At 41.7% G+C, this 12,186-nt stretch overlaps 1 protein-coding gene across 2 annotated transcripts in view; it reads right to left on the reverse strand.

The window, feature by feature from the left end:
- Window positions 1-12,186, reverse strand: part of LOC120718018 (seizure protein 6-like) — a 155,170-nt gene that overhangs the window by 50,413 nt on the left and 92,571 nt on the right. Inside the window, exon 4 of one of the 2 annotated variants that reach the window (XM_040006323.1) lies at window positions 3,245-5,338. The exons of the other annotated variant lie outside the window; for it this stretch is intronic. Within the exon in view, the coding sequence (XP_039862257.1) occupies window positions 5,309-5,338 (30 nt within the window). The 3' untranslated portion in view covers window positions 3,245-5,308. Of the gene's footprint in view, window positions 1-3,244; window positions 5,339-12,186 lie in introns of those variants that run through there. 2 annotated transcript variants of the gene reach the window in all.

A 12,186-nucleotide genomic window follows, 5' to 3' on the forward strand; every position in this document is an offset into this window, starting at 1 on the left:
ATGTTAATCACAGTGTGATTATGTGTGTGAACATTGGAAAGAAAGCACTTAGATGTAGAAAAGGTGATTGTATGACTGTGTCTGAATGAGTCATGTTGTTCCATGCTAAAAGCTAAAAGCAGTCCATTGACCATTTATTTAGTTGTTGCATTAAACACAGATATAAAAATCAACTTGATTTTTGTTAAAATAAAAATAGAAATTTTTAATAAATTATTTGTTTCCTCAGAAATGTACTAAATCAATAAATACAGAAAACATTTTGGTACCTTTGTTGCACATTGTTGCCTCGAGTTTACATGTTCTCCCTGTGTCTGCGTGGGTTCAAAGACATCCAGTTAGTGGGATTAGGTTATTCTAAAATTGCCCTTATGTGTGAATGTGAGTGTGAATGTCTCTGTCTGTCTCCCTGTGTTAGCCCTGCGACAGACTACATTTATACCATTGAGGGTTAATCAAACATAACATTCAACCACTAAAATGAATAATTTTTAATAATTTTTTCCTGTTCATGACTGCAAGTCAGTACCTGGAATTAAGTATCTTAAAAAATTTCTTTAAGATCTTAAAAGGTTTTTTTATCAGCTCAGCTTAAAATCATAAATATCAGACTGGGCAATGCTCTAATAAATTTGTTAAACATTGTACTTATACTAGGAATTGGTGCAACCTTTAAATTCATTCACTGTTTAAAACAAATTATTTTACTTTTAATATTGTTTCACTTCAAGCTGCTTGTCTCCTAACTGGGTGCTACTTGGAACCGGAAAAACTGAACAGCAGTGTATTTGTGCCTGGAATAATAATATTAGGGATCTCCATCCTCACTGACATCATCCATAGCCTAGAGTAGAAAATACAATCTGAAGCCTGGAGTTTTAATTTACATGGATTACACTCCTCTCATTTCAATCAAAGTTTGGCTCTGTTTGACATGAGGATACACCTCAAGAGTTCAGTCATGGATTATCCTGTAGTTTTTTATTGTGGACATGTTCCTTGGCATTTAAAATGCAATATAATATTATATAACATAATTCACAAAATAAAGGATCCTCAAACAAATAACATCATGTACAAATTGGAAGACATTCAGCTAGCTTTTCTAAAATTCTACAAAGATCTATACACACAACCTAGAGTGGATGATAAAGGTATGATATCCTTCCTGGACTCACTTTGCTTACCAAAGCTGACTGAAAACCAAAATATAACCTTAATCAAGGACATATCCGAAATTGAAATTAAAAAAGCTATTTCAAAATTAAAACCCAATAAATCTCCAGGCCCAGATGGATTTCCATCAGATTGGTATAAGGAAATGAAAGAGTTATTGATCCCCTTGATGAAAACAACATTCAATTATATCTTATAGACGGGAGTAATTCCCCCATCTTGGAATGAGGCTTCTATTTCCTTAATAGCTAAAGAAGGAAAGGACAGACTTGACTGTGGAAATTACCGCCCTATTAGTGTTCTTAACCAGGACTATAAGATATTTACATACATCCTTGCCAAAAGAATTGAAAATATTCTTGTTCAGATAATTAGCTTGGATCAGACTGGTTTTATTAAGCAGAGACAAACGCAAGATAATGTTCGCCGAACATTACATGTTATTGATTATGTAGTTAAAAATAAAACTCAGATGGTCTTTATGAGCTTAGAGGCTGAAAAGGCTTTCGATCGGGTTAATTGGGAATTTCTATACAAAGTTATGGGTAAGTTTGGATTTCATCAATCGTTTATCATGATCATTCAAGCATTATATAAATCACCAAGGGCAAGAATCAAAGTCAAGGGGCGCTTTCTAATGTTTTCAATCTACAGAGAGGGACACGGCAGGGTTGCCCACTTAGTCCTTCACTCTTTGCCGTTTTCATAGAGGCCCTGAGTCAAAGTGTTACACAAAACATTAATATTACTGGAGTCAAGATCATGGGTTGAGAACATAAGATTTCCTTGTTTGCTGATGATATTTTGATTTACTTGACAAATCCAAATATTACTTTCCCCAAGCTGTTATCACTTCTTGAGACCTTTAGCTCACTATCAGGTTATAAACTAAATATATCGAAGACTCAGATTTTAACTTTTAATTATAAGCCAAATCAGGAAATTAAGTCTAAAGTTAACTTGAATTGGGAGTTGGAGTAAATGAAGTATCTTGGAGTAAATATCACTAAAGGTCTCTCTAAAATATATCATGTAAATTTTAAGCCTTTGTGTTATAAAATAAATGAGGATATTAAAAGATGGAACTTAATACCAATTTTAAATTTTGAGTCACGTATTGATACAGTCAAAATGAATATTTTGCCTAGGATGCTTTATCTGTTCCTAACACTCCCAGTTGAAATAACTGAAAAATAAAATAATCTCTAGGTTCATATGGCAGGGAAAAGACCACAGATTAAGTACCAAACTATCCAGTTGGCTAAAGATAAAGGGGGGTTGGGGTTCCCATGTTTGAAAGATTACTATATTTCAGCTCAACTGAGGATCCTAGCATGTTGGTGCAATGTAGACTACCAAGCAAGATGGAAAGAAATAGAAACAGTTGTCTCAAGAGATTTTCTGATTCAGGCAAGTTTAGGGGACGTGACACTCATTAAAAAACAAATTAATCAAGGAAACCAATGGATTAACTTGCCTTTAAAACTCTGGTTACAATTTCTTAATAAGAATGATTGGAATGAAGAGGCCAGGATCTTAAGATGGTGCGCTTATGATCTTGATTTTTTTACCCAATAAGTTAGACGCAAGATATAAAAAATGGGCAAGACAAGGCTTAATGGCATATTGTATGTTTTATGATAAGGGAACTCTTAGGGACTTCCAATCAGTAAAAGATCAATACCAGTTAAGCAATACGGATTTTTTCAGGTTTCTTCAAATCAGGCATCATCTACATAACTTTATACCTAAGAGAACAGATCTTTTCTCTTATCCCGTTTTGAATATATTTGTCAAGGCTTACCATGCAGATCCTGGCCTGAAGGTGATTTCTAGATTGTACAAGGGTTTACAAGAGGTTAAGAAGTTGAACACTGTCTACATTAAACAAAAATGGGAAAAGGAAACAAATATAGCAATTTCAAATGATATCTGGTATCAGCAGTGTGTCTTTCAGTGGAAAATTTCTAGTTCTAATATATGGAGATGTTTTGGTTGGAAGAGTCTCTGCAGGTTTTTTATTACACCTGCACAAAGTAAACACTATTCTAATCACTCTAGCTGCTGGAGAAACTGTGGGGCTCAAGGAATAAAACACTTCCACTTGTTTTGGTCTTGCACATTGATCAACACTTTTTGGGTATCGATTCACTCTGAGTTACAGACCATTTTTAGTATGCAACTCCCCTTTAATTGGTATGAACTTTTGTCTAGATATTTATATTCAGTGAATGTAGATAAAATGTCCAAGCTGTTATATGGTATTCTGAGTCTGGCTGCCCGAAAGACTATTACTAAGAAATGGCTAAGTGTGAAAATTCCATCACTTAATGACTGGCATGAGACTGTTTATGGATTGTTTACAATGGAAAGAATTTCCTTCTTTAACAGATTTCAATATGACATATTCATTGAGATTTGGGATAAATTGAAACATTATATTTCATCAAGGAGACCCGATTTTGTTTGAATCTCTGTAATTTTGTATGCCATATTTTTGAACTGCTATGTGTATATATGTGTATGTCCGTATGTATGTAAGTTTGTATAGGCGTATATGTATGCATGTAGGTATGTATATATATGTGTATATATGTGTGTATATATGTTTAAATGACTAGATGGTACACCCGTTTGTTTATTTTCGATTACTTGTTTATTTCGGTTTATTTGTGTTTTCATAGGTTGTTTTATCTTACGTTCCTTATTAAATAAAAAAAAAAGAATAAAAAATAAATAAATAAATAAATAAAATGCAATATAAGCTGTAATTTCATAGTAACAGACAGGCAGAGCAGCTTGTGAACTTAAAAAACTAACCCAATATTTATTTAATAATTTCTTCTTTTTAATTTTAAATATTCACCACATGAAATTTATGTGTGTAAATATGACTGATCTGATCTCATTTTGATTTACTTGGAAAAAAAAGAAAAAGAAGCTACTTTTTGATGCTCCCTGTGTACTATTTACAATTTTCATATTTGCAAACTTTCCTTTGCAGGGAGTGATTAATAAATGCGCAATCTCAAATGGTGGTAACTATTAAATTCAAACTGAAAGTGTGAGTGGGGTTTTCTTATAATGTGTGCTTTCATACAAGTATTTCTTATTCCACCTTCCTATAAGATTCCAAGTTCCCATGAGCTCACTTACTCAAGCAGTAAAGCTGTGGCTTCCATTAAACCTAACAAGGCTTAGTGATTAGGCTTTAGGGTGGCAGTTCAGCCTTTTTATTCCATTTTGCTTCATCCACTTTCCTCCTTTTCTACTTTTGTCTTTCTCTTTATTTCTGACATCTTACTTTTTATATCATTTCCATTGCGCCTCTTCCATTTTTTTCCCACTCCACATCAGTGACAGGAAGCAGCTGGGAGACATCATTGATAATGATTTGCAACCACATATTAATTTTTTATCCTAAATATATTAGGCTGAGAATCTGGAAGGTCAGCAGCATAATGGCCATTGTATATTTTATGAGCAGCAGGAAGCAAAGCTCCCAGAGTTAATCATGGAAATGAGGAGGTTTTCAGGTAGAGACAAGGGCGCTGCTTAAATCATCACATGAGGCACCCTAAAAAAGGTCAGGCACTTCAAAGTGAGACTGAATTCCAGAGAATGGATAGAGTAGCTGTAATCATTTGGAGAGCCCTGCTATTGTCTACAGGCAAGATACATTTGTGGAGGTGACATTGGACAATGTATTTCAGCAGCTGCTGCATGCTAGTATATAATACTGTACTGCAGGCTGTAAATGTTTAAAACAAGTAATGGCTTAGAGAGATGGAAAAGGCAAATGAAAAGGCTTGTTTATGTGATGCTGGACACTGAACAAGGAGAAAAGGACTTGGGCAGGCAAAGAAATCAAAGTTGAAAGCATATGCAGCAGGTTAGGGGTATTAAGGACAGAAAAGGAAACAAGTGAAGAGAGTGTGCTCAGAAGATGGAAGAAGTACTTTAAGGAGTTAATGAATAAAGTAAATGAGAGAGGAGGATGGGTGGAGGACAGGGAATGTCAGGGCAGCTGTGAAGAAGATGAAGGGTGGAAAGGCGGCTGGTCCAGACGACATACCTGTGTAGGTATGGAGATGTCTAGGAGAGAGGGCAGTGGACATTTTCATCAGACTGTTTAACACAATCCTGGATATTGAGAGGTTGCCTGAGGAATGGAGAAGAAGTGTGCTGGTACTGATTTTCAAGAAAAACGTTAATGTGCAGAACTGTACTGACTACAGGGGAATAAAGTTGAAGAGCTATACCATGACGCTATGGGAAAAAGATGCTGAAGCTAGGTTGAAAAGACAGATTATGATCAGTGAACCGTATGGTTTCATGATGGTGCAGGACATGTATGAACGCAACGAGATAGTGGTGAGGTATGCAGTAAGAGTGACAGATGGGTTCAAAGTGCCTCCTCTGGGATACTTCTTGTTTGCAAATTTGATGGACAGGCAGGAATCTCTGTGGACTATAGTGTTTTCAGATGAGAGGGAACAGGTGGAGCAGGTGGAAGAGAGTCTGGAAAGGTGGAGGTATGTGCTGGAGAGAAGAGGAATGACAATCAGTAGAGATAAAACAGAATACACATGTGTGAATGAGAGGGAGACGGGCAAAAAAGTGAAAATGCAAGGAGTACAGATAGTGAACAGTAGATTGGTTTAAATATCTGAGGTCAGTCAATCAATGCATCAGACACTGCACAAGAGAGATGAAGAACACAATGCAGGCAGGGTGGCATGGGTGGGGACCGGTGCCAGGGGTGTGACAGAAAAGTAGCAGAAAAACTGAAAGGTAACGTTTGCAAGATGGTCGTGAAACGTGCTATGGTGTATGTTTTAGAAACACTTTTTTAGTGCCACTGTTGTTTTGACTGTCTTTTCGTGACTGTTGTCACTCTTGTCTTTATTTTTTAAAGAGAGAGAGAGATCGAACAAGCATATATACTATACACACCCACACACTTATTCAGCAGGATAGCTGCTGCGCGCGGACCGGCAGGCCGCTCTATCCGGTAAGTCCAAAGGTGGAGGGGTCTGCTTCTACATCAATAGTGGCTGGTGCACAGATGTGACAGTGATTGCTCAGCACTGCTCTCCCTCTCTGGAATACCTTTTTATTCACTGCAAACCGTTTTATTCTCCGCGGGAGTTTGCTTCATTCATCCTGGCCGCTGTTTACATCCCGCCAGACGCGGATGCGCAGGCAGCTCAGTGCGCACTCGCGGAGCAGATTCTCCACATGGAGCGGACATACCCGGACTCTCTCATCATTGCTCTTGGGGACTTTAACAAAGCCAATCTGAGCCATGAGCTTCCCAAATACAAGCAGTATATTAAATGCCCGACCAGAGAGGAGAGGACATTAGACCACTGTTACAGCACGATCAGCGGGGCCTATCGCGCGGTGCCCCGCGCTTCACTCGGACTTTCTGACCACGTCATGATCCACCTAATCCCCGCGTACAGACAGAGGCTGAAGCTCTCCAAACCTGTCGTGAGGACAAAAAAACTGTGGAGCAACGAGGCTGTGGAGGAGCTTCGCACGTGTTTGGAGACCACAGACTGGGACACAATGAAGGCTGCTTCTAACAGCTTGGACGAGTTTACGGACACTGTCACCTCCTATATCCACTTCTGTGAGGACAGCATTGTGCCATCACGCACCAGGGTGATTTATAACAATGACAAACCCTGGTTTACTCCTAAACTCAAAAAGCTGTGGCTGGAAAAGAGAAAGGCGTTCAGAAGCGGAGACAGGGACTGCTACAGAGAGGCCAAGTACAGGTTCACTAAAGAAGTGGACATTGCTAAACATCAGCACTCTGAGAAGATGCAGCAGCAGATCTCAGAGAATGACTCGGCCTCTGTGTGGAAAGGTTTTAGGAATATCACCAACTACAAGCCTAAAACCCCCCACTCCACTGACGACTTGCTCTTAGCCAACACCCTAAACGACTTCTACTGCCGTTTTGACGAGCCATCAGGCAGCCTTCACACCTCCAACGGCCCCAACAATAGAGACACTTTGGACACTAATTCCCCCACCTCTCCCCCCTCCATAGAGCCATCACCACCTTCAAACCGTTCACCTACAACACCCCCCTCCTCACCCCACACAAAAGAGGATTTCACACCACCTCCTCCCACCACAACTCTTCATATTCATGAAGCAGATGTGAGGAAGCAGTTTAAGAACCTGAATGCTCGGAAAGCTCCCGGCCCAGACGGCGTGTCTCCTGCCACCCTCAGACACTGTGCAAACAAGCTGGCCCCAGTGTTTTCTGGCATTTTCAACTCTTCACTGCAGGCATGTCATGTGCCTGCCTGCTTCAAGTCCTCTACCATAATCCCTGTCCCCAAGAAACCTAGGATCACTGGACTAAATGACTACAGACCTGTGGCTCTGACATCTGTGGTCATGAAGTCATTTGAGCGCCTAGTTCTCTCCCATCTCAAGACCCTCACGGCCCCCCTCCTGGATCCCCTACAGTTTGCATATAGAGCCAACAGGTCTGTAGACGACGCCATCAACATGGCCCTACACTTCATCCTTCAGCATCTGGACTCCCCAGGAACCTACGCCAGGATCCTGTTTGTGGACTTCAGCTCTGCCTTCAACACCATCCTTCCAGACCATCTCCGAGACAAGCTTTCCCAGATGAATGTGCCTGATCCCATCTGCCGGTGGATCACTGACTTCCTGACGGACAGGAAGCAGCATGTGAGGCTGGGAAAGAATGTCTCGGACTCCCGGACCATCAGCACCGGCTCCCCTCAGGGCTGTGTTCTTTCTCCTCTGCTCTTCTCCCTGTACACCAACTGCTGCACCTCCACCCACCAGTCTGTCAAGCTAATCAAGTTTGCAGATGACACCACCGTTATTGGGCTCATCTCGGACGGGGATGAGTCTGCCTACAGGAGGGAGGTTGAACGTCTGGTGTCCTGGTGCAGCCACAACAACCTGGTGCTGAATGCCCAGAAGACAGTGGAGATTATTGTGGACTTCAGGAAGCACACAGCCCCACTCCCCCCCATCATCCTGACTGACACCCCCATCACCTCTGTGGACTCATTCCGCTTCCTGGGTACCACCATCACCCAGGACCTGAAGTGGGAGCCCACCATCACCTCCGTCATCAAGAAAGCCCAGCAGAGGATGTACTTCCTGAGGCAGCTGAAGAAATTCAACCTGCCAACACGGACGATGATGCAGTTCTACACTGCAATCATCGAGTCCATCCTCACCTCCTCCATCACCGTGTGGTACGCTGGAGCCACTATCAGGGACAAACAGAGACTGCAGCGTGTTGTGCGCTCTGCTGAGAAGGTGATTGGCTGCAGACTCCCATCCCTGCAGGACCTGTACACCTCCAGGACATTGCGGCGTGCAGCTCGGATCTCAGCTGACCCTTCTCACCCTGGACACAGTCTGTTTGACCTGCTCCCCTCAGGCAGGAGGCTCCGGTCCATTCGCACCAGAACCTCTCGCCATAAGAACAGTTTCTTCCCCTCTGCTGTTGGACACATGAACAATAACCATATGACTGTCCCCGCCACTATCACATGACCCTACGCTGTGTCACTGCATCATTCCATGTTTGGCACTGATCACCACCTGCACTAATGTATATATCTTTCTACGTAGCACTCTTAATTCTTATCCTTATTCTCATGTATATATCTCATGTATATCTCATGCACATATCTTTCCACGTAGCACTTTTAATTCTTATTCTTATTTTTATATCTTTATGACACTATGTTTGCACTGAAGCACCGCAGCAATTTCCTAATGTTGTTAACCTGCTCAACATTTGGCAATAAACCCCTTTCTGATTCTGATTCTGATTCTGATTCTGATAGTTGTAAAACTACACGCTATCCAAGCCTAGCTCGGATATGAGTGAGGAAGAGATAAATGAAGTCCTCAACATCGCCCAAGAAGGTGTACGTCAGGAGTTGAGGAACCAGAACACACTGATGAGAAGTGGACTAGTGGAACAAGAAGGCATAAATGACCAAGAGATGAGGACAGGGCAATATTGGAATGCCATTATGCAAGTAACCCCAGTGGAAGGGGTTAAATGAAGTTGGATGTGGGATGTTTGGATCTTTGATAGCCAACATCTACACTGAAGGCCAAACAACTAGTAGCTCAGTGTTCCAACATTCAGAAGCAGGAATTACTATCACAACTGGAGATCAATAAGGTGCAACACAAATGCTACAGCAAGGGGGAGCCAGGATGTCAGGGCAAGGGGGAGATATCATCACTCCCACGGAGACAGAAGGAGCATTGAGTGCCAGAGCAGCTGACCTGAAAGATAGGATCATGGCGAAGTTGGAGACCGGGACTCTCCATGGCCAATTACCAAGATTAAGTGAAGTACCTTCTGAAGGTCTACTAGAAGAAGTGAAAGTAGCATTATGGACAATCCCTACTGCGACCATTACAGAAAAAAAAAAGATCTAAACTATGGCAGCAGTAATCACAGAGATGCTTGGGTACAAAATGAATAGCCCCAAGGAGTAGTGCCCTCCGTAGAGAAGGAGAGTCGAGGCTAAGATCAAGTTAGCATGGAGCAAAGTTAGCCAACTACTGGAGCTACAGAAAGGTGCAATAAAGAAAGGGGTGCCTAAGAAGTACAGCAAGTTGTTCATACCTTGGAAGCTGCTAAGCAAAGACTCACAACCTTGGCTAGCTGCTTGAATAGTTATACATGAGAGATAGAAGGCAGGAGAATAAACCAGCTGTACTCTACTGAATCATTCAAGGTGTGCTCTCAGTGGCAGGGGAACAACATGAGAACAGCAACCCCATCAAGGCTGGAGATGGAACAATACTGGAAGAGCATCTGGGAGAAGAACACAACACATAACAGCTATGCTCAGTGGCTAATGGTGCTAACAGCAGACCACAGCAGCCTCTCTCAACAGGGGCCTGTAACTATCACAGTGGAAGGCATCCAAGAAAGGTTCTCCAGCATGAAGAGTTGGACAGCACCAGGTGCTGACATGATTCACGCCTACTGGCTAAAGAAGCTGACTGTACTTCATGAGCATCTGGCAACACAAAAGAACCAGCTGCTATTTAACGAGAGACACCCGGAAAGGCTGAAAGCCAGACAGTCTTGATCAGGGAGGGACTGGTGAAGACCCTTCTTCCCCAGTCCTACTTGTACTTGTACTTGGTTATTGGCCAGTACTGGCCAATAAACTTCCTCAGCACCACGTGGCTAAGATGAACAGGCACATGGCTCAATACATCAGCAGAGCACAGAAATGAATTGGCAGGAATACCAGAGGGGCAAAACACCAGCTACTGGCAGACAGAACAGTTGCTTGAGATTGCTTTACTGAAGGCCGGGCAGTCCTGATCCCCAAGGACCAACAGAAGGCACAAGTCCAAACCAACTACAATAACTTGCCTCAGTACCACATGGAAGCTCCTGTCAGGAGTGGCTAGGATGAACAGGCACATGGGTCAATATATGAGCAGGGCACAGAAAAGGATTGTCAAGAATACCAGAGGTGGAAAACGCTAGTTACTGGCAGACTGAGCAGTCAGCGGAGGCTAGAAGAACAGGTTAACCAACCTTTGCACTGCCTAGATTGATTATTAGAAAGCCTATGACTCAATGCCCCACACATGGATCCTGGAATCCCTAGAACTATTCAAGATCAACAGGACCCAAAGAGAATTGATCAGGAATTTGATGAGGATGCAGAGAACAACACTGGTGGCACAAGTCAACCTTCAAGAGTGGGATCTACCAAGGAGATACCATGTCTCCACTACTCTTCTGCATAGGCCTGAAGGCCAGTGTGATCACTGACAAAACTGGCTACGGGTACCAACCATGGAATGGAATCGTCAACCACCTCCTCTACAGAAATGGCATCAACCTGTACGCCAGGAGTGAACAAGACATCGATTCACTCATCCACACCACTAGGATATACAGCAACAACCTTTATCTGACAGAACTGAAGAAGAGGTAGAACGTCACATCCGAGAAGCTTCTTCAGTTCAGAACTGAAGAAGCTTCTCGGATGAGAGGTAAAACGCCTTCAAGCAACTTAAAGAAGTCCAGATGCTTTTCTTTCCGAGCTCCTTAGATTACGATGACCTGGACATGACTGAGAACCTTCACAGACAAGCACAGGATTTTAAGTGTGCCTTATAGTTTGAAAAAAAATGTAACTATATCTATAGAGATAGTGTATATACATCTACACATGACACTTTATCTTAATGTAGTTTCATCTAACGAAAGAAAGAAAGTGGTTTATTACTGAGGTAATTTGTAATATATGTTATTCTTAAATTTTTACAGCAGTATTTTAAAGTGTTTTGAACAGCCACAATTCAAAGCTTTGTAAAAATCTTGCTAGCATGCAGGATCAAGTTGTGAAATAACTAGAATCCGAAATAACTAGAACAATTTTGTATTTATTTTTTAGATTACTGTTAAGATGCCTGCGTTGTTTACCCAGTGTTTTGTGTTTATGGATTTTTACGTCTTGTTTATACATTATTTTTATATTCTCCGTGTGACTTATGTTTCCTAGTTGTCTCGAGGTTTAGTTGGCCGTTTCCCCAGTGATGTCTCTGTGTCGCTCTCTCGCCCTCACTTGTCCCTTGCTGTCTCGCACTTTTTCATCCCATCACTCTATTCCCTGTATCTAGTCAGTCTGCATCTCAGTGATTGTGTTTCCTGTTTTATTCTCTTGTCCTGTGTGCTTTCTGTTCAGCTCTGCTTCTTCTGCCTTGTCTAGTGTGCTCCATCTGTGTTCCCATCCCATGTTATGTTCGTCTCTTGCCTGTTCAGCCTCATTAAAGGGCACGCCTTGAATTTGACCTCCTGCTGCTTCCCTGACTGCATTCTTGGGTCCTCCTAACCCAACCTGACAATGACATTAAATTCCAAACACTAAAGCCTAGTTTTTATGACTCCATTCTCTGAAAGACACTGGGTTAAATGGAATCCATGGAAGATTGGTAAAG

Source organism: Simochromis diagramma, unplaced genomic scaffold (assembly GCF_900408965.1).
Source record: "Simochromis diagramma unplaced genomic scaffold, fSimDia1.1 OVJJ01000024.1, whole genome shotgun sequence".
Classification (NCBI taxonomy): Eukaryota; Metazoa; Chordata; class Actinopteri; order Cichliformes; family Cichlidae; genus Simochromis; species Simochromis diagramma.